This window comes from Melospiza melodia, chromosome 1 (assembly GCF_035770615.1).
Source record: "Melospiza melodia melodia isolate bMelMel2 chromosome 1, bMelMel2.pri, whole genome shotgun sequence".
Lineage (NCBI taxonomy): Eukaryota > Metazoa > Chordata > Aves > Passeriformes > Passerellidae > Melospiza > Melospiza melodia.
Window position 1 is genome coordinate 89,770,553 of NC_086194.1, and position 23,046 is coordinate 89,793,598.

The following is a 23,046-nucleotide window of genomic DNA, read 5'->3' on the forward strand; positions in this document are numbered from 1 at the left end:
AGTTTTAGAATCTGAGTTTGTTTGAAGGTTTCCCCAAACGCTTGTTTCTCAGGCTCATTAACAAAAGGCATTATATTGTGGATGATTCCCATGGTGAAGCTTATTGAGCTTTGGTGCTGTATCTGGGGTAGTCTCCAAGAAAACAAGCAAGGAAACAAGAAACGCTTTCAATTTTATTTTGGTGAAACATCTGCCAGGGAAAGAGCTGTATTGAGATTGGGAAGGCAAAATTTCCCACTCAAGTCTGCTTCCCAAGTGGCCTCCAAACCATGCAGAAGTTAAAGCAGTAGGTGTATGTCCTCTGCCTGCTCTTAGCATCTTGCTATGAACAAGTAGTAAAAAGGTAGCACAGAAATCATGCAGCTGAAAGACCCCGCTTTTAACATACTGTATGTATAGTCCATGTGAATGTATACCCATGATTTTGGAAAGTGACACATTTCAGATGCACACAAGCATTTCAGATGGCTGTTCCTGCAAAAAGTTAGTGTTCCACCTCTTCCTTTGCAAGCAGTAACTTTTGTGTGGCCCTTTGGAGCTGTTTCAGCTATTAAAACTGCTATAGAAATATTCCCTTTCCTTTTTCCATTTTATTTCATTCACTTCATTTTTTGTTCCTTGAGGAGGTTGAACTTGATCAATCAGAGAGGTGTTGAAGCAGAGGGAATCTGGGATGTGCTTTGCCTCTCTCACAGTGTCCAATCATTAGACTCCTGTCCCATAAAACCCCACCCCAAGGAAGGGGGAAGAGGGTTGAGACATACTTTGGACAAACTGGATGTGTGACAAATACCAGAACACTGGCTATTGCTGGTTTTAATTTCTTTGTTTAGAAATAATTGAGGGCCTTAATAAGAAAGAGCTTTTTGCATTGAGGATGGAAATCTTTCACATTCTTGCATACTGAGGGCAGCTCCAAGCCAGCAGGAATTGTTCATATTTACAAATGCCTCTGTTACCCAGAGGCATTTACTAAGTTCGCCTTTAGCAAACAAGCTATTTGTAGGAGTATAGGAGGGAAACAGGGAACCTCTTTCATGACATGGAGGAAACTCCAGCATCATGTGTGTTTGCTCCCAGCCTGGCACAAATGTTTACATTTCCTTTGAGCATATATTTACCAGGTCCAGCAATGCCAGCTGAGAGTGGGAGAAGCCCTGTGACTGCACCCTCACCATGTCTGTTGATGGACTGAGACCATTCACATGCAGATTCACACTGTGCATGTGTGCAACCTCCCAAAGCTCCATGTTCTTCTGGGGGTGTCCATCAGGGTGTCTCTACACTGAACTTGCCCATTTTAATTTTTGTTTTCAGGATGGGAGATGTTTGTTGAGGCTGTCAAGGCAATAAACACACTCTGCTTAGCTGAGAGACGGTGTGTCAGAGCCCTTAGTCTGCTCCAGAGCCACGAAAATCTAGTTGCATTTTTTCAAAATAAATTTATGAGGGAGGTGGGAGGCAACACGCTGTAGGACTCATTACAACCTTTTCCATAACAGGTTTAGGTGGTTTTGTGAGCCAAGTTGCCAGAACTAAGATCAGGCATGGCTTTAGGTGCTTTGTGCTACACTGGCACTCTCAATGCAGTGCCCTTGTCAGCCTTTCTGACTCCACTCTTTTCTTTGTGAGAAGAGGAGGGAAAGGCAACCTCAAACTTCAGAGCAGCTCACCCCACTCTTGACCATGGCCACCTCTTCCTTAGAAGAACTAGACATTGTTTAAAGAGAAGTAGTGACCTTTGTTTATTATGAAATCTGTCACAGCATCTTGCATGCTTTAATTTAGCATAATTTGGGCGTAATAGGAAAATGAAATCAGAATTTGAGAATGGTGAGAAAGAGAGAAAGGGAGATATTCTGCACCAGCCACAAACCTGCAGCAGACCATGAAGCTCTCCTTGTTTGACTCCTGCTCTGAGCTCTGGAGTGTCACCTGGAAAGTCACAGAATCAGGATGGGAAATGAGCAGCAGAGCTGTGCCCAGCTCGTGCTGATGCCCTTCTCCTTGCTGCCCAGGCTGCCATATGCTCCTGTGTGGTTAGTGTGACAGAGGGACCATCAGCTCATGCTTTTGGAGAGGGATAGGTCTCCCACCAGTCTGACAGCACTGATGCCCAGATTTTGCTCTCTAACCCAAGCTTCTCTTGGCCATTCCCTCAGGGCTGCAGCAGGAGGGCATTTTCTCTTCTCCCCCTTCATTAACAACAAAAAGGCCTTTGTGTTAGTCCCAGTGGTAATTCTGGGGCTTTTAAATATGCTTTACTGCTGGTTTGTTATCACTGTCTCATTAGCATGCTGTCCTCCAGCTGAGATGTGCCTGGAAACAGCATGTCCTATCTGGTGGCCAGGGAAAGATGTGAAGGTTTTGGCATGGGAAAGAATTGGGAGTCAGAGGGTGGGGCTAGGGTAGCATGTGGGATTTACCCTTGTTTTTCAGATAAATAAACATATAAAAACTGTATGTTCTTGTTTCCTCTCCCTTTCTCTTTTTTATCTTTCTTTGACTTCCATGGTCTTGGATCCAGTGATTGGAAAATACAGTCAACTTCCAGACTCAGGTATGGTTTACAGACAAATCTGTATCATGTGGGAAGCACCCCCCCAGGAACAGGTAGATCCAAAAGGCCACAGCCAAAGCACCCAGAGCAGAGCTGCTGCCACAAACGGGTGCAGGGGGAAAGTCCACTTCTGTGCATGCCCTGAGACCCCACTGACAGGCAGGCCTGCTCATCTGTGCTCAGCCTCTTTGTTTAGCATCCCCTCCACATAGGCTGCATGTCAAGAGAAGGTGCAGAGGTCCCCCAAAGTCTGACATACAGGGTGAGGCTTTCTCAGAAAGTCTCCTTCTGAGATGCAGCATTCCCAGTTCAAGAATCTCAGATTTTCTTTTTTTTTTTTTTTTTTTTTCCCAGAAAAGAAAAGGGGACTAAAACACCTTTAGGACTCTTTAAATAAGGGGAGTTAAACACCTTAAAAGATGCTTTCCCAAGATGAGGTTCTGTAGGAGCAATGCAGTAACAAACCTCAGGGGAACAAAATGTACCTTTGTGTTTCAGATTTGATGGACCTGTCCTTGCCCAGTTTTTCCAAGGTCTGCTCTGCTGAGCAGCCACAATTCCCTGAGGGGATCAATGGTGTAGCCTCACTTGCTGTGCAAGAGTGGCCTGAGACCCGTGGTTTGCAAGATGCTGTGCCCACATCCTCATCAGCTGGCAGAATTTGCTCTCTCACCCAGACTTGGTGTGCGTTGCAGAAAGAGCTTAGCCCTGAGCAAGCTGTAGCACATTTCAGAAGATGTAACCAAAGAGCTCCCAAATACCCTTTGCTCTCTTGACAGCTGATATATTCAGCAAGAACAAAAGCAGGTGTTAATTTTCACTGGATCCCAGCCAGACAGTCCCTGCCTGGGACTGCACAAAGCAGTTCTTTCTTCAGGCAGGGCTTGGGACGTGTGCGTGGAAAGGTGAGAGAGCACTGGCTGCAAAGTTGCAGTCCTTTCCCCAGTGCTCCTGTCAGGCATAATGTGTCCCCTTGTGTGGTGCAATGGTGTCTATGAGTGATGTGGCCTCCTTGCTGGCCAGGACAGGCCACGTGAGCTTGTGCAACCCTGGTCAGAGATGCCAGCCCTGCCCACAGGAGGAGGCGAGCAGGGATCCAGTGAGAGATGTGCTGTCATCATGGCCAGAAACAGTTTCCTTGAGCTTTGTTTAGATTTACTGGGCTTTCTGCAAGTGCTTGATAGACACTGTTTGCTCCTGGAACCCTTGCTGCCATCCAGCTGTGAGAGGATTGAGCAAACAGCCCTGGCTTAAGGAGTGCCTCGCCATCCTTGGCATCAGCTGTTCTCGCCTACAGTTGTCAAGCTGGGAGTTACAACAGAGGTTGCAGAGTGATCTCATGCAGAGGCTTAGCACAGAGATGGGAGCACTTCTAGTTCTTTCCTCTCTTGTCCTGGAAGCCTCTTCAGTGCCCAAGCCCCACGGCACAAGATGTTTGGCAGCTTGAGGAACACTGCCTGCCTCTACTTGTCTGTCAAACATGAGAGGAAAGAGGCTGGTGCCTAAAAGACTGACCAAAGGTTTTGGTTTTTTCATGGGTTTTGCCTTTTCTGTGGTATCTGAGCATAAAAAAATCAGAGATCACTGCCATTTATTGGCATGACATTATGGGTTTTTTCATATGTGTTTTTATCTCAGGTGCTTGGAGAATGGATTTTATAAATACCACTTTTAAATTAGTATTACAAAATTACTCTAATTTCTATTGAGGGAGAAGAGTAATATAAATTTCTCTGATTGTTTTCTTCCTTAGAAGTTTGACTTCATTCTTACTTTTTGTGAACACACTTGTCTTGCCAGGTATGAGTGACAGTGTCAAAGACAAATTCTCTGTTGCGTTTTCCATCGTGGGTATGTTCTCTTCGCATGCTGTTGGAAGCCTCAGCGTGTTCTTCTGTGCTGAAATCACACCCACAGTAATCAGGTGAGACTTTGGAACCCCCTTCAAGAGATGGGGACAAAATTATCCTCATTTAATTGATAATGGGCTGTGTAACTTAACACATTGTATGGGAGCACGTTATTGGAGACCTCACAGCAACTTGGGGGCTGCTTTTTGCGGTGGCTGCAGTCAGTCTGTGCAAGTAAATGCATATCTGTGTATAGAGAGGCTTTGTTTTCCATGGCTCCACCTTGTGTCTTGTCGTGGTGATGATCAGCAGGCCTGGCAGCACATGAATTGCAGCTTGGTAGGGTCTTAAATACTCAGCTGAAGCAGTTTTTGTGGTTGAGCATTGTCATTGCTTCACTAACGCTGCAGGGTTTGTTCATGCAGCAGTTGGGTGAGTCTGCATCTTGGTATTAAAGGAGGAATTCCATGACTCTGCAGAGGTGCCAGCAATACCTGCCGGCATAGGACAGGTTAACCAGGACAGCTGCAGGGTGCTTCAGTGGAGGGAAGGTGTTGAAACATGTGGTTTAAATGCTTTTGGTGCCTAGAGGTTCTCTGCAAGCCTGCCTCACTGCCTTAATTGCAGACAAAGCTGTCTTTCTCTTCACAATCAGACCTATCTTAGCAGAGGCTCAAAGTTTTTCTAAAGAGGAGCACTTTCATCCCGGGAAATAGGAGAAATCAGACAAATTATCTTTGTTGGAGAGTTTCTCACAACACATCTTTGTATGGTCAGGGGTTTGTATAATTTTGTACATGCACTGTTATCTTTCACAGCACAAAGGTTGTGCTTCTGTGTTCTGGATTATGCTTTCAGCAATGCCACAGCAATTCAGGAGTTTGCTCTGATTTCACTGAATTTCCCAGGAATGTAGATCATATGGGTGGGAGGGAAAGAGAGAGAGTAGAGGAAAGAGGATACTTTTATTTTGTCCCCTCCAAATTATATGCCTTTTCAACTACTTTGCAAAAGTATTATTGCAAAACTGTCATCTGAGTAGCCAGAGTCTCCTTGCTTCATGGTCTTTTTTTTTCAGGCTATCTACATTTGTGAAAGTATTTTGTGGATAACATTAATTCCACTGGAAAAGGCAGTGTGAGGAGTGAGATTATACAGCAGCCTGAAACACTAACAGCTATTTATTTATGTGTGTGTCAATCAGTTTGGTGGTTTTATGCCTTTTTAATTTTCTCCTTGGCTCTGTTTGAAAGACACACAGATAAGGAATTGACCATGTCAGCCAGAATAGAATCTGCCAAGTAGGGTCAGATGTGCAGTCTGAACTTAGCAAGCTTTTTTCCCTTAAATCACTTATGTTGCTACAGGCAGGGGGACAAAATCCTGGCTGGGAGCCAAAATTCTGCTTCCCCTGACTCTGCTGGGTGACACCACAGCTAGATATGCCTCAGGGTCCCTGTTTATTTATAGAAATGATGACACTCTGCACTGCTTTGTGATCCTACCACCACAATAAGATCCCCTCAGGACTGTAATTAGGAGGTGTAACTCAGGACAGTGCATAAACCTGTCTCATGCAGAGGTGGGTTTAAGCTGCCTTCTGTCTTGCCTTTTGGTGGGATCTGGCTACTCCCTCATAATCTGCTTTCCAAAATGCCACCCTGGATGCCTTTGGGAGTTGGAACTAAATGATCTTTAAGGTCCCTTCCAACCCAAACCATTATATGATACTAATATGGTTTTGGTTACATCTCAAGGAACCTTAAGGAGTAGGAAGGCAAAGAGAGCACTGAGACTGTCTCTGGGATTTCCCTGATCAAATCCATTGTCTGCAAATCCCTGAGAGTAGAAAATAGCACTGCCATTACCTGGGGTAGCCGTGGCATGATAGCAAACCCACAGCACTCATCCATCTCTGCTGCTGTGGTGCTGAGATGAACAATTCCAGGAGGAGAACAGCCAGACCCTCATCACTAAGAGGTGACACCTGCTCCAGCAACATGAACATTCCACACTGTCATGTGTCACAGAGGGGTCCTTGGGATCTGTGCACTGCCCCCCAGTCTCTTGGCAGTAGGCAGGAGGGCTTTATCAGGAACTATCCTTATTTGTACCTGGGACTTCAGTGCAGACCTCCATGCAAATGCTGAATTAAAGCACCAAGTGTCACTGATAATCCACATGGAATAATCTTCACACCCTACAGCCTGCATGTCTACTAAATAGGAATAGGCTGAACAAAACACAGCATGTCCTCTCCTCATCCTCCACATTCTCAGTTATTATCAAGTGGAAGATGGTTCTGGCTTTTTCTCCCAGTGCCCTGCTTTTGTGCCCACCCAGCCAAAGAGTGGGCGGGATGGCTGAATTAGGGCTTTTTCCCCATCAATAGCTGCCTCAAGCTGAATTTCCAGTTGTTGAGGAAACTTTCCTTTGTGACCACCCGGGAGCCACTTGGCACAGTCACATTCACACAGAGGTCTGCACCAGCTCACAGCCTCTCCTCTTGGGGTCCCATCCCCCAGGGATCAATCTGCAGCTGACACCACACCTTGCCCACCCAGCTACCAGCACTGAGTGTATTTCTCAATGCAGTGGGATGCAGGGCTGTTTACTGGGACCGGAATAAGGCCTGGCTTCTCAAAGGTGGTGCTTGCTCCATGAGGCCAAGGGTATGCTGGTGTATTACTTGAATCTCTGGCCTAGGACTGAGTGCACAAAATATCCCTTATGGCTGAGAAGGTTTCCAGGGACTGACTTTAAGAAGAGGCTGAGCTGGAAAACCTGGTCTGATTTCAGTTCACCTGATTCCTGCTTTGTGCAGGAGGCTGGACTAGGTGCTCTCCCAAAGCCTCCTTTAGCCTGAGCATCTCTCTGGCTCGCTTGTACTCTGAGCCATGTTGTGTGTTGACCCATTTGCTCTATGCAGATATGGCTGTCTGAAGACAGGGGTAACAAACCTCTGCTCTCCTGAGGAGCGCTGAGAAGGACAAGACCCTTCCCTTAGAATGCCAGCGTGGATGTCTTGCTGCTCTCTGGCAAAACACTGAGGTAGCAAGCAAGAAAATTCTACCCTATGAGCAAGCAGGACCTTTCTGAGGACAGAATTTTGAATTTTGTGATTTGCCCATGTTAGTACCATAAACCCCATGCAAACCATTCTCCCCAGTGTCAGTGGGGGAGCAGGAGTTGGGAACGTGGTCCTGATTGATCATCCATGGGGCCATGCCATAGGAAAGCCCCCCCAGAGCAGGCACTGGCAGGCAGAGGTGCAAGGGAGAAGGCTGGGATCACTGTGGGCGCCAGCAGCCCTCGCACTCCCTCTCCAGGCTCCACTCTGCATCTGGAGAGTGTCTCAAGTGCAGACGCTGGCCCCTGCCATGGAATTCCTTGTGCTGAGGAGGAGCAATGCCCCAAAGCACTCAGAATGTTTTTCTTTTCCACTTACTGCCCCTTGTCACCTGCAAAAATGGTGTGAATCATGAGCTTGCTGCCTCTTTTATCCTATAGCTGTTTTCCTGATGTGCACGGAAACAACACAAAGTTCCTGAGAGTATTTTCAATTTTCTCTTTTTTTTTCCCCTTCACATTTCACATCTGCAGTGTAGTTAAACCTTAAAGAAACCCCTTTTAAGACACACACTGAAATGCACTTTCAAGCCTTCCTCTGCCAGGTTTTGATGGCACTGGAAAAAGTAATGCCTACTCTAATTACTGACGTCATACGGAAAAACTTTCCCCCCCCCCGTAAATCTGAAGCCACTTGACCCATAAATGACAGAGCCGTCTTTGTTGCTGCCTTTTCCCGTTTTCTTTCAGCTTGCTTGGTGTCCTCCTACAGCAGCATTTAAAACTCACCTCAGGTCCTTCTCAGGGGGGTTGAGATACAATTTAGCCATTGCAATCACTGATGTAAATGAGCCAGGCTTTTGTTGCTCTAGAGCCAGCTTGGAGAGAGATCTGCCATGCATTTGGGACTGGTTGTGTCAATTACTCATGTGAGTGTATTAATGAAGTTGCAGGGAGGCCAGTTGCACAATAGTTGCATTCAGCTGGGTTTCTAAATTGCCATCGGAAAGCTGGCAAGTTTTTAATAAGGGCTTTTGCAGCATTTGGGGAAGTCACTGTTGTCTCTGAAAGATGCTTTGCTGAGTCTGAAGAATTGGAACATACATATGTGAATTTTTGATCCAGTCAGTGTCCCAAGAGCATCTTTTGAAACCCATGTTTGCTGTCCTTCAGCTGTCAAGCAAGCAGCAGTGGATTTTGAAAAGGATTGAGTGAAGATTAGCTTTAACACTGTGGTTGGCTGAGTGAATTTGGCATTTGTAGGTTTATTTGTACAGCGATTTCCAGGATGCTTAATAGTCAGGGAAGCTGGTTTTATGCCAAATATTTGACATAAAGCAGTCCATTTGCCCTCTGCAAGCCATCTTCTGTAAGGGCCAGTTGTTGTTGATAGTAACAGTTCTGCACTGGACCAGGAACTGAACCCCTCTGATCTGCAGAGGGTTTGGGAATAGAGGGCATCTCCCAGAGGAAGTGTAGGAAGTGTGCTGCCCTCACAGGCTTGGTAGGGAAGCAGGGTGCCAGTGATTAAACTCACAGGGAGGTCTCCCTCTGCAGGCAGCAGTCTTTGGAAAATGAAGGAGGAGCTGCCACTCTCACAGATTTTGTTAAAATGAGTCATTTAAGGACGGCCCTCTGCTGGCAGGAGACCTCAGTCGTGTCACAGCAGGAGGGTATGGCCTGCCCCAAAGAAACACCTGCAGTGCCGCTTCTGTGTGGGGACACCCAGCAGAGACACCTGTGAGGTGTGCCAGGCCTCCTGCACCAGCCTCTGGAGAGATGCTGATGAGCAAGACAAGGAATTGCAAGAGTTTGCTTGCTTAGCCAAGCATCAGGAGAGAGCACTGAACTGGCCTTTCACAAGCAGCGTCTGTGCCTCTAGCTGGAGGAAGATGAGTCTATTTTCACACTTTTTCCCCCCCTGAAAATTATGCATTTTGTTACATCTCCAGAGTGCTGAGAAGTTCCAGCCATAACATGATCTTTTGTAGAAAATATTCCAGCAGTCCGTGTTTGGTATAATGGATTTTAAAGTCTAATCTCCTGCCTCCGCTGCTGAGTGGTGCCAGGTACTTAGAGGCAGCCAAAATTGACTTCTGCACTTACTGCTCCTTGGTGTGTCTGGTCTAAGTGGAGAAGGGTGGCATGCTAAGCAAAATCTGGTTTTCCCTCACTGAATGTGAGAATACTTAGAACTGGGAGTACTTTAGAGTGCTGTCTACACACCCACATGGTAAAGCCTCTCTTTTTCCTATGTGGGGCAGCTAAAGGGGTGTGAAATGATACTTGAGTGTGATTATTTCCCCCTCGTGCTTGCAGGGGCGGCGGGCTGGGGCTGGTGCTGGCCAGCGCGGGCTTCGGCCGCCTGACCGCCCCCATCATGGAGCTGCACAACCAGAAAGGTTACTTCCTCCACCACGTCATCTTCGCCTGCTGCACACTCATCTGCATCATCTGCATCCTGCTGCTGCCCGAGAGCAAGAACCAGCACCTGCCTGAGAACATCCCAGACGGGGAACACTACACGCGGCAGCCGCTGCTGCCGCACAAGAAGGGCGAGCAGCCCCTGCTCCTGACAAACTCTGAACTCAAGGATTACTCTGGCCTCCACGACTCAGCAGCTGTGAGCGACGGCATCTCCGAGAACACCACTGCCAACGGCATGAAGTAGATGTAACTGGGTGGATTTTTTCCCTTCTCCTTTTTTTTTTTTTTTAATTATTTTATTTCCCCGTCTTATATTTCTTCTCTTCCTTTTGTATTTTATTTGATGCTGTTGTGCGGGAGGAGTTGCACTTTGGGCAAAGGTGTTTTGCACAGATTTTACAAACCAGTGATGGAGCAGACACAAACTTAAGAGGAATTCAACTCTGCTACTAAAGCAAATTTTGGCATCTTCAACAGTCATGCAGATTACTTTTGAAAAGTTTTGGGGGAAAAGACTCATTTGAGAAAAGACCTGGCTGGCAGTAGCCCTTCAGAACTCTTTTTTTCCTGCCATTAAATATGTATATTTATTTTGATTTATTCTCAAGAAGCACTTTATTTCCTTTTCCCTTCATAGATCACAAAAATGAAGCCATCTTTTAAGAGGTGCAGCCATTCCAAGAAAGAAACCATGGGGGGAGGGGGAGTGTTGTTTTCTGTTTTGTTTTTGTGTTTCTTTAAAGGAAAGAGGGATTCACTGCAAAGTTGAATTGACTTAAACTTAGACTTGTGCAACATTCTTCTGCCTGTCTAGAAAGTCCAAGTGCCCAGATTGCCTGCTGTGTTTGTATACAGTAAAAAAAAGAAAAAAAAAAAAAGAAGAAAAAACAAAGCAAAACCTGTTGTGACTCAAACTCTGACTGCATTTTAGGCAGCTTATATTTGTCTTTATAACCCATGTGCACTTAAAATTACTTTCTACATTAGTCCTTTTTTGTTTTCACTGAATGCATTGGAGAAAATCCTACCCCACCAAGCTGATTTTTCAATGAGAATCAGCTTTCTGCATTTTAAGAATATATTAATCTATTTTAGGTGGTTGCCACCAGTCCTTAATTGTAATGTAGATGATGCAAATAATTTGACTAATGATGCAAAAATGAGTTTTGTCTAGAATGGTTGTAATTATCAGGAGGCCTAGGATCTCTGACTGCTCCAGGAAAAAAGCATAGACCAGCAGTGATAAATAATAAGGAGCATGGGAAATTATCTATATATATAATTATCTACCTTTATTCCAAAAGGCAGCATTCCAAAAGGGATATCTGCTCCTGGGAAATGAGTGTCCTGGTATTTATTGTCCTAAATGTTTTTAGAGCCAGGGTTTGGGTTTTCAATTTAAGTGGGAAAACTGCTTAAATAACTGTTGGAAAGGAATTAATTGATAGTCTGTGAATAATGACTTACTGAGCTCTCTTGCGCTCTTAGAGATGTGTTCTGGTTCTGACCCAAGAATATACAATGAATTCATCCTTATTTCCTCACTTTCCTGACTGCTCTTGTAAGATTTTAGTTCAGGAAAAAAAAGTTCAGGAAAAATTTGATTAATTCTACACAAAGCAAACATCCAGTTTACCTCCTGCTGTGCAGTGTGCACTTTGATAGTGGCCACTTGACTTCTCTCCTCCAGCCCCCAAATTATTTCCTTTGGCCATTGGCTTTTGGTTCTCACTCAAGAGAATATTGTGAGGATCTAGTTCAATGCAAGGACTCTGTAAACAGCTTTCTTGCATTGTAGTTAACTCTCCCCTCTCTCCCTCCCTGTTCTCCTTCCTCACTCAGGCCATCCATTTGTGATTGCTCGGTAGTGCAGACGTTCAAGCAGAGCAGCAGGATGTCAATGTTGTACTGACTGTCTGTATGATTGCCACTTTGTTTGATGTACATCTTGCATTCAGAGGCAGGAAAAGTGCTCGTTTGCACTCTCCTCCTGTACCTTCCCTCCCCCTTCCTCCCTTGCTGTATATATTGTCGATTAACTACTGTACCTAACAATTTCCATCCTCCATTAGGCTGCCAATGTCCTCTTACAGCTCCCAATAAATCAGAGATCCACGCTCCCCAGCAGGCCATGCAGTAAGGTAGCACAGCCTCAGATGCTGACGGATGCAAGGGGACAGGCAGACCTGCAGAAGCAACAGAGGTGGTTGCATCCAGAGTAACAATGTTGTCCTAAAGCTGCTAATTTTTACAGAGGATGATGTGGACATTTGGGTTCTTCTTGAGCCTGGTAAGAAACACTGGACCAGTTGATGGTAGTTTCGCCCAGAGTTACACTACTGTGTTTTTTTCACCCTTACTAAACTTGCTGTGACAGCAAGAGCCTGATCTTCCTTATACTCAAGTTTTATTGTCAGGCTTGAGTGCGGCTGCTTCTTTTTGTTCTGTGCTGAGACCTTTGCAGTCTGTGTTTACCCGAGGAAAGAACCCAGCCCTTCCCCACTCGTGCAGTATTCTCACACCAAATTTGTGCAATACCTTTTGCCTTTGATGCGAGATGCTTGTTGCAAGCCACACACATTCGGGGATGAAAGAAATGGGTTCATGACAAAAAGCTGAAGAAGCAAAACAAGGCTTCAGGGAAGAGAGAAAGGGCCTGGGAGAGGAGAAGGTGTGAGCACAGAGGCAGAAAGCAGCACCTGCCATCCATCGTGCTGTGGAGCCAGGGGCTCCTTCCCTCATGGTCTCCTTGGTGGCCCGTGTGCTCAAGCTGCAGTACAGCTCTTGCAGAGCATCCAGGCCTGTGAACCCGGCTGCTTCCAGCCCTGCCAGTGCTCCTGGCGAGCTCACCGCTGCTGTCCACAGCGCTTCAGCGGTTCCTACTCTGGTGGGTGCTCTCCGATGACAGGCACAGGGAAAAGAATGCTTGTTTAAACATATCAGCATTTAGACAGTAAATACATTAGGTGACAGGAACATGCAGCAATTTTTTTTGTTGTTTTTTTTTTTTTGGTTAAGAAAAAAATCTTAGGAAGTTGACTTGATTTGCTGCTTTTTTGCTTGAAACCAGGTAGTCGGTACTGATCTGCAATGAAGGGAGCCCCAGCTTCTCTAGTCAGTCTGGCCCTCTGCCTCTGTCACAATAAAGCAAAAACTAACTTCCTGCCTTGGCAGTTCCAGTTTTGCTCCTTTTCCTGAAAACATGAACACTTCTGTGATGATTATGTTCTTCCACACATGCTCATGGAGTTGGAAAGCTTTCACTAAACCTATCCTGTGTGGAGGAGCCAAGAACCAGGTGATGTAGCAGGGCAGAAAGGAAGCGTGGGGATGCTTGCCCTGCCTTGTCTAGTCCTGCAGCAGGACAGGGCTCTCTGCTGGAGTCCCAGCCTGCTGCACTACTGGCTCCTTGGCCACGTCTCCTCTGCAGCCACCAGGAAAGGCTTTTCTCAGGCGGCTCTTTCTGGCCACCACAACAGGGGAAGCAGTCCAAAACTGTCCTGTCCATTTTTGGCCTTTTTCTGTGAACCTTCAGTAACCTCTAAGCCCATGAGTAGATTTTTCTTTGGGTTTATCATTTAAGGGCTTTCTCCATCTTTGTAAGTTCAAACAAAAATGTGAAGTGACATTATGCTTGATCTTGGGGGTTTTGTCCCCCTTTGTAAGATTTCAGTACCGCTTTTGTTGCCAGACACACTGCAAACAGATAACACCTGTTTGCAAGTGGTTTGTGGCCACTCTGAAAGAGGGTTGTGTGATTTACTTTTGGGTTTCACTGAGCAGGCTTTTTTTGTTGTCGTCCTTTTTAGTGGAAGTATTTTACCTAACTGTTGCCACTTCCTGGAGACAAACACTTTATTGGTCACCAAATTGGAAGCAGAAGTGCCATTAACTGAACTCTGTGAATGTCAAGTTGCGCCTGTAGCTGGCACATAAGACAACACTATTGAGTGGGGGGATGATCGCCCCCCTGTAACTTTTTTTTTATTTTATTTTTTAAGAAAAAAATGAAATTACAAACCTCATTTTAAATGTGTTGTGTAAAATGTTTTGGGAAAGGAGTACGGTGTGTTTTGTCTAGTGGGCGAGATCTCCCTCCCCATTTCAGTTTCTGATGAAGTTTTAAAGAATCGTGTTACTGTATGTTTTGATCATGAATAGTCTGGTGGTGCTTCCTCATAGCACAAGCTTAAATCAAGTACTGAAAACAGTCTTACAAGCTAAATGTCTGCATGATGTTACATCTGTTGTACCTACTGAGAAGAACTTTGTATGTAAATGTACAGAATAAAATGATGTTGTCCCATCAGTTTGCTCTCCCTGGTCTGGCTCCCTTGCAGTGACTTCTCAAATACCCAGCAGCAGCTGATGCCTCAGCAAATAGCCCTACCCTGCTCTACAAACAGAATGAGCTGTTTGTAAATCAGGCTAATTAAAACAGCACATTGATTTGCAAGTAATTATCCTTTACAGTCAATTACAGAAGCATAGTTGACTCTGTTTCCTCAGTGGTGTAAATTGAAAAGAAAATAACCTTCAACAGTTGCTTTTTCCTATTCTCATCTTGAACTGCAGCCAAGGACAGGCAGCTGTTCCTACCAGGTAAGGAGGGGCCCTCTGCACCCACACCAAATCTGAGACATTGAAGCCACTGGGTGTTCAAACTCTTTTGGACAAGAGACTCAGCAGCTGTGCCTCCTACAGCAGCAGCCTCTCAGTTACACGTTTTAATTGCTGATTGTGGCACCACAGCAAGGTAAATCCATCACTTTTCTGTAGGTGCTTAGGACAGCTGTCTGGAAGCAGCACCAGCAGTTTAGTTTAGGTTTGTATCAGAAGCTGATGCTTTAGCACTAGTCAGGGCTCAATGCAGAATGAAAGAAAAAAACCACCAAAACCCAGATAGTTAACTCCTGGCTGCCATCTCATAAACAGAGCAGCCAATGCCCTATTAAAAGATACCCATCCTACCTGAAAGTAAGCCCAGAGATGTAGCAGCAGGATGCTTTCACTGGTGGTCACAGTAGTAGACCTCTCTGATTTTATGTATATGCTCAATTTACATGTGATGCTCTTCTAGCAGCCTGACAGTTTATCTATTGCTCCAGAACTTGGCTTGTGCTTTTTCCTTCTATGTAGTCCTCAGAGATGCATAAATAACCCTTTGTGAAATCCTTCTCGTGTTCTGAGTGCCCAAGGGATGGGAGGAAATCCACTCTTTAGCACCAGTACTATAATCAAGAGAGGCTAAAAGGACAAAAGTAACACTCATGTCACAGCTTTACCATACAAAAATGTGGGGGTTCTTTATTTGAACACTAAAAGTTGCTATACTATGTTCAGTGCTAGTACACAATAGATTAATTGTACAGATAGCATTTGGAACTGATTTGCCATCAGATCCCAGTACTGTGTGGAGGCCACACACCACATGCACTTTTTCAGTCATGTTCATCCATTGCAGCATCCATTCACTATCCTACTTTGCAGGGTAGCAAAAAAAAATTTTGCTTTGAAAATTCAAATTCTATTTGAAAAAAAAGAAAATCCTAGTCAAGTGTATATATATTTAATAACAACCACAAATTCAATCAAAACAATACAAAAGAAATATACTAACTTAATGTCAGTGTGAAAATTGCAATAAGATTTTCTGAAACAAAACCTTCATCTTCTTTTACAATGATGCACAATCAGAACTTGTCTGGAAAAGCTGTCATTTCTTCTTTGATCCTGTTTTCTATGAGTAAGGTGAAATTGCTGTCTGTGTTTTGAAGATTGTAGCTGACAAATATCTGCTTTTTGGTCTTGCTGGCTAAAACACAAAACAGAGTAGTCAGCCAGAGTTTACTCTTATATAAAAGTGATTATGGTATTTGAGCAAGCCTCTAAAAAAGCCACATCATGCAGATTTCTAAGATGTTCTCCATTCTTGCTGTGCTGGGTGCAGTTATAAACGAAAAGCAGAAAAGTCAATGACCACTGGGGAGTTGGGCAAGATTTTGCACATCACAGAAGTGAGCAATATAAGACTGCTGACTGTCAACTAGTTTTTGACCTGACACAAGACACCACTAGCCACTGGAGAGCCTTGCAGAGCTTGTAGTGGATTTTTGGACACATCTTAAATATCTTACATTGTAAGTGATACCACAGACTGTACTGGACTCTTAGCACTGAAATTCAGCGTTTGTAAATCTGTGCTGTGTAAAACATTACAGGGAAAGTGCTCAAGAAAGTCATTGGGCCTAAATTAATTAAGTTCTGGTTTTTTAATGAACCTTAAAAGGTTCATAAGCCTTAAAAGGCCCCAAAAAGCTATGCACCAGCTCTGTCTAAGCTTGCTATCAATTTTGTTTCCATTAACCTTTTTTATACAGAGTCCACGAATGCTCCTAGAGGCTGGAGAGCCTTTGCTGAACATGATGAAGCCAAGCAAAAGTTCCAGGCTACTGGAATGACAAGTACCTAGAGAGAGGTGCTACAAAATTAAGAGCTGCCTTCCATGACAGAGCTAATTAACAGTGACAAAAAAAAACTGTCCAGTGGGACAAGAAGACTTAATTATCAGAGTAGAAGAGATAACACCAAGAACTGTTTTATAAATAAAATACTTAGATTTTACCACAGTAATATAGAAAATTTGTGGCTCTTCTTATATATTACTGAAGCTAAACTTTTTGAAAAATGTAAGCACTATACAGGGAAAATAGGCACTAAATTTAAATTGAGTTGTGTAAAATAGAAGACAAAAAATTGTATTTGGGTCACGAGATATTCTTGTCCAGGAATGAGCTGGGAGCTAATGACCCCAGACACAAATCAGACTGTTCTGCTGAATATTCAAAAATGTCATCTGAATTTTCAACACTTCAAAATAGAGACACTCGGACTTCTAAGATTTTAATCTTTTCTAAATAGGAAATGAAATAGTTAAATATAGAAACCCATACAATGTATAAAATGTAGTTAAACAACTCCTTTAAGGCATTTTCATTATGCAAATGATTTTTTTATTATTTTCTATCCTAACAGGTTACCAGCTTCCTGACTCAGTAAGTAAAGCTGCTTCTGAAATGCAAGGATTCATTTGCCTTTTAAGACTTGGCACTACAAAATGCTGAGATAATGCAGCGTGGTGCTCTGATTGCAAAAATTAGCACCTGGCAGTAGATTTCTGTGGTACAAAGCAGCATGTTTTGTAAGCACTAGTGCTTCATCATCTTGCCCTAAATGAATGCAATGCTAATTCTGAACTAATTAATGCCGTTATCTGAGCTAACAAAACTACAGAGTGCACTGCGGTGTCAAAACTCAACTTGTTAATTATGTTTGCCTATAGAGTCTCTGGGATGCTGCTCCAGTTCCCAGGAACAGTGTGAATCTGGGAGTCTCACTGGGCTGCCTGTGCCAAGGACCGCTGCTCCCAGGGCTCTGGCCCAGCTCTGAGGGGCAGGGGGACCTTTTCTGTCCCTGCCTCCTGAGGATTCAGCTGGACATGTGCACTCCTGCGGAAAGGACAAAAGAGGGCACATCTCATGCCTCTGTGGAAGACCATCTGCAGCTTCAGAGTAAAGCAGAAAACTGCAAAGGACAAGGCTTACCTAAAAAGCCCTCCAGCAGGTCTGCTTCCCATGCAGCCTGGGTAATAACCCCTGTTCCACTGGCTCCTCAAAGTGGAGGAAAATCATCCTTGACAGCCATCGGCCGGGATGTGCTGAGTGCCAGGAGAAACTACAGCAGCACAGATCTGCTCCTACAACTTCATGTACTGAGCAAAGGCCCAAACCAAAGCTTGAAGAGGAGCCCAGCAGGAGCAGAAGAGGCAGGACAAATGTTAGACATGAGTTTGTAGACTATTTATGCTGGAAAAGAGGCGATCAAAGTGATCAGTGCCCAGCTGAGAAATACTGAGAGAAAAGATTGAGGTGATTTTCACCAAGAGTCTGCCAGTCCCTACAAAAGGAAGATTGAAGACATGGCACTAATCAGTACTGCAGCCCAAAGCACTGTGATTTCAGGATATGCACATGAGGGAGGCACTAATGGGCAAGGACTTCTTCAAGAATTGGCCTCCAGTATCCTACAGGAAACTTTCTCAGGATTTGGGTTTAGTGAGACACATCTTGTGCCAAAGCAATCAGGCAGGGTGGTGGGAAACAGTCCCTGCACCTCACAAAAGCAGATATAGATATATGTAGAAAGAGGACTAAGAATGAAGTACATGTGTCTTCAGCAACAGAAAAAACTCAGAAATAAGGAAGGAGATAGAGCCAACACACAAAATGCAGCTGTTGTGGCTAGGACCCCTATCAAACTGTCCAGAAAGCAAAAGGAGAATGTGTGCAATGTGATGCACAGCAGCACTGAAACTCCTGCTCCAGGGCAGGAAACCTGGCATTGCAGAAATAGTTATGGGCAAATGGCACTGCATGCTGCTCCTGCGAGTGCCTGTGGAGACAAGAAACTGCACAGAAAAAATGATGGGGGAGAAAAAGTGAGAAAAACTGGCTGCCTGAAGGTTACCACATGTCAGGATGGTTAAAAAGGCTACCTTTTTTTTATCTTGGAAGTACAACTACAAGTTAGACTTGGCTGTGAATAGCATCTCTGCTATTACAGATTGTGTAACAGGGATTTAAATTCCCAGAGAAAAACTAAACACCAATGACAGCAAAGATGGGTATTTCTAGCTGAGGTGGAGCACAGATTTCCTTAACATTATCTTTGTGAAACAAAGATAAGGGATGCTTGTTGATGACCTTGCAGATCCACTGGCCTCAGGGTAAATAAATTTTAAAAAATAGATAAATAAATAAATAAATTTGGACTAAGTGACCATGAGTTGACCTAAATTGCTGGACTGTCAAAGCCAGCCTAAAGACTATGATGTGAGATTTCAAAAAGATGTATTTCTTTTCCCTGAAGCTCAGGTAAAGAGCAAGCACAGTTATTCAAAGCCCTAAGTGTATGATAGACTTATAGACCTTTTTTACCTTTGGTTCAAAGGGGAAAGTAATTTTCAAAATAATATACCTTAACCAGGATCACACAAGCAAGAACAGTACATAAAAATAATATGAAAGGAGCTGACTGGCAAGGAAACCTGTACCCTGTGGGTAGATGTCATGGATACAGAGGAACATGGACCAAAAGCCTAGCTGGGCCACATCTGGCTCAGAAGTTTAAGATGAAATAACAAGGGACACCTAAAGCACTCAAAGAAAAAGAAAATAGGAAGGTGCATTATAGTCCAAGGATAAAGAGTAACCTATAGACCAGTACCAAGCAACAGTATCAGCTCTCAGTAACAAAGTATGGGAAATTAGGAATACAAATAATAAAAGCGCTTTAAGAAAAAAATAAAAAAGGGTAAGAAAAAAAGGCAGCAAAACTCAGACAACTCACTAGGAATTGTCAGAAAAGTCAGGTGACTCAGGCAGCCTCTGTCCTAGAACACTGAAAGAGCTAATGGAAGAAATGGCAACGCCAGCTTATGACCTTCAGCTAAGAGACATGTAATAAATCCTTTAAGAGAGATAGCAAGCACATGTACAAAAAGAAAAAACCCAAAAGAAGCATGGCAATCACTAAGATAATTCAGAGCTGTCAGCCAGGCTGCAATGCTACACAGAAAATTAGAGCAAGATTCAGAAGAAATGAGTGACAAGGAGACCAAATGGAAAGAGGAATAAACTCTTATACTTTATCCCACATAAATCCTCTCTAACTACATTTTTACTGACTTCCTAAGCATAAGGCACTAATTACACATAAAGAAGCTGTGTTATATAGTACCCCATAAAATTATTACTTGAGGTGGAATGGATTGAACTCGGTGTGTACAGAAAATTGTGCCACCAGGGTCGACTAAAACAGTCTCTTACTTTCATACAGAAGTTATTGTGAAGAAGAAAAGATGCTAAGACCATTTTTCAAAGATTAGTCTTGTGAGCAACCCTTTTTTATATGAGGCCATGGAGAAGAAGGTGTTGCAGACTCATGAAAGTGCCTGACAATACAAACTCAGGACATACTGTCTGAAATGGAGATCAGCACACAGATCATTAATAATTCTGTGGCCTTTCCATCTGAAACAGAGGAAGTAAGGTGACACTGATGTTGCTTTTAAAGCTTGGTAACAAGCACCGCAGCAGTTCACCAGTAGGAGCTGCATCAGCCACTGGTGGGTGATGATGAGTAACCAGCATGACACAGCTCTCAGAGCTGAGAAGGTGCTAGGATGTACCAGGCCGTGTATTTTTCATCCTTTTAGTACGGACATGGGAGTTTGCAAGCTGTCATTAAGATGCAGGATTTCAGCTACTGCACATGAGAGAAAAGGAAGCATCCTGAGCGGAGCCCATGTGGGTCAGTCAGATCAAGGCCGAGCATCTGTGAGACAACCCTGGGCTTCCCAGGCCAGAACTTCTTGCAGTGTGGGGGCTAAAAGGTGCGAGATGTGATGCGGGTTGGCTTCATCCTCAGGTGAAATGCACATGCCTGGCATGACAGCCACCTCGCCCACCAGCTCAGCAGTGTCACAGCTTTACAGAGAGCAGGTCACTTGAAACCCCACTCGACAGGTGCAGCATGTGCTGCCCCTGCCTCGCACCCAAAGCCAGGAAAAGGACAGCAAATAATTCACTTCTGGTAGTGCACAGCCTGCCCAAGGCCGCTGACTCAGGTACCGCAGACTCGTACACGGATGGGAAAACTAAAGCGACCCGGTGGATTGCATGGAAGCTGCCGGAGCCCGCAGCAGTGCCGGCCCTGCGGCCGGGGCAGCGAGCACCGCGTCCCTGCGTCCCCCGGGCCGGGCTGGCGGCTCAGGGACCCCAGAGAGGCCGGGCGCGCTCCCGCCCCGCGCGTTCCGGGCGGGAGGCGGCCCCCGCAGCGCGCCCCCGCAGCGCGCCCCCGCACCTACCCAAGCGCTGCGCCAGGCAGGAGGAGGCGGTGTCCGAGGGGTCCCCCAGGAGCGAGGCGGCCACCGGGATGCTGTCCTGCAAGCGGAGCACAGCACAGGGCACGGCTTAGTCCCGGCGGCGCGGGGTGCAGGCGGCGGGGCCGGCCCTCAGCGCCGCGGGGCTCCGGGGGCGGGCGACACTCACACGGGGGCTGCACATGGCGACGGCCAGGCTGGCCAGGGCGGGCGCGGCGCCCACCCAGAGGAAGAGCGAGTCCCGCAGCCGCATGGCGTGGAAGTGCACCCGCTGCTCGCCCAGCTGCCCGCTGAAGTCGTGCAGGGCGATGCCGCCCGCCGCTCCGCCGCCGCCCGCCGCCTCCATCGCCGCTTCTCCCGCCGCGGCCAGGCCCGAGCACGCAAGGCCCGAGCGGGAGGCCCGGCCCGCCCCGCGGCCTCGGGGAGGCGGTGCTCGCTCCGCTCCGCCCGCCCCGCCGGGAGACACCGCCCTCGGCACCGGCCCTGCGCGGCCGCCCGCCCCGTCCGGCTCCTGGGGCTGCGCCGTTCCCACTCCCCCCGGGAATACCCGCACACGGACGCGCACGCCGGTGCCCGCACCCCGCTCCGTGCTCGCCGCTCCCCGAGCCTCCCCTCCGTCCGTGCGCAGACCCCGCCAGCACGAACACGCCCGGGTACAGCGCCCCGGGAGCGCGCCCCCTCCGTGCCCCCTACCCCCTGAACTTGCACTCTCCTCGGTCGGTGCACACCCTCTCCGTTTCCCACTATTCCCCTCCCATCCCAAAAGACACAGCCCCCTCCCGGTGCGCCTGCTCACCCCCCTGTGTGGGAACACAGCCGCAGCCCCGGTGGGCGCCCGCTCCGAGCGCGGCTTCCCGCGGCTCACGCCTCCCCGGGCTCTGCCGCCCGCCCGCCGGGCAGAGGGATAACGCGAGGCAGCCGCAGCGATGGGGAAACCCCGCTAGGTGGCAGGTGAACCCCGGCGTGCGCGCCTGGAACACCGACGGCTCCGGGGAGCCACCCGAGAGGAGCCCCGGGGTTCCAGACGAAGGGGAAAGGGTTCAGCCTTCCCTGTGCAGCCTCGGGAAGGGAGAGGAAGGTCACAGCGACCTTGGTTTCATCCATCTATAGAGGTTTTCGGCATCGGGGATCACAAAGCAAGTGATTCGGGTTTGCATAGCTCTGGAGAATATGGAGCCGTGAATAATTAAAAGCCCTACTTTGGGTGTGAATTCTGTGCTCATCGCTCTTTCGGCCGCAGCACAGCAAAGTCGGTCGTTACTGGAGAGGATTTTCAGTAACTGTACCGTCTGTTGCTGATAAGAGTATTGTCGGGTCCCCGATGGCCGTGGGCCCTTTACAATTGGAAACATGGATCTTCACGCCACCGGCAGGGCAATCATCGCTGCACAAAGAACAAGCACGTTAAGGGTGCAGGCTGGCTTTTTATGAGCATTTCCTCTGCCTCCGGTTTCCTATATATCGCTGGAAATCAAAATTCCCATTTCTAAATGGTAAGACTTCATTTTCCCATTGAAGAAATGGGTGGAGAGGAAAGAACCCTTCATCACTTTTCTTCACTGAGCCACTCCAGTTCTCCTGGCATCTGCCAAAAGAAAATCCTCATCCCTGTGCTAATTTCTGGCCATGCTGCTGCATTGACACTAAATCCCGGGAGGCAGCTAAGCCCGGCTCAGCTGCCATACGCCGACATCCCATGGCACAGGATCAGCTTGGAAAGAGGGGGGGTGTCGCACGCCCCACCCCCCCCGCCCTACATTTGTCACTTGATTCTTCTTGCACAAAGCATTATGGGATGTATGGTGTCAGCCCCCCACTATGTCTGTCCCCTGCCTCGCTGCTGAAACAGCATCAGGCTTGTGCTGGTCCCCCATGCCCCCCACTCTACAGCCAGTCCCGACCCCTTCCCTCCATGTGGGCTGGCCTCCCACAAGGTGAGGTGCTGCAGAAGCTGGGAATTGTGTTGGGGCTCAAAAACCTGTCCCCACAGCCTGTTGCAAACTGACACTTTGCCTGTGGCAGCTGTGAAATCAGACAGGCAAATAGGTGACAAAAGCCACCTTGGAAGGGAGAGAGTGTTGGCTGCATGCACTGTGCTCATTGCACCTGCAGGTTCACTCTGCAGCTGGGAAGGCAGGCCTGGCAACTAAAACAGCCAGGAGCCAGGAGCATTGCAGAAATAAAATTCTAGGAACAGG

General features: G+C 46.5%; 2 protein-coding genes across 3 annotated transcripts in view; one reads left to right on the plus strand and one right to left on the minus strand.

Moving 5' to 3' along the window:
- Positions 1–14,215, plus strand: part of SLC22A23 (solute carrier family 22 member 23) — a 108,905-nt gene extending 94,690 nt beyond the window's left edge. For both annotated transcript variants that reach the window (XM_063161392.1, XM_063161385.1), the window contains 3 exons: positions 2,528–2,560; positions 4,361–4,484; positions 9,799–14,215. In XM_063161392.1, coding sequence (XP_063017462.1) covers positions 2,528–2,560; positions 4,361–4,484; positions 9,799–10,150 — 509 coding nt within the window. In that variant the 3' untranslated portion in view covers positions 10,151–14,215. The remainder of the gene's footprint in view (positions 1–2,527; positions 2,561–4,360; positions 4,485–9,798) is intronic.
- A 971-nt stretch (positions 14,216–15,186) lies between these two features.
- Positions 15,187–21,227, minus strand: PSMG4 (proteasome assembly chaperone 4). The gene is made up of 3 exons (XM_063161398.1): positions 21,018–21,227; positions 20,834–20,909; positions 15,187–15,721 (listed from the first exon to the last, which is right to left on the minus strand). The coding sequence occupies exons 1-3, from the start codon at positions 21,192–21,194 to the stop codon at positions 15,600–15,602; spliced, it is 375 nt and encodes a 124-aa protein (XP_063017468.1). The 5' UTR covers positions 21,195–21,227; the 3' UTR covers positions 15,187–15,599.
- Positions 21,228–23,046: the final 1,819 nt, after the last annotated feature.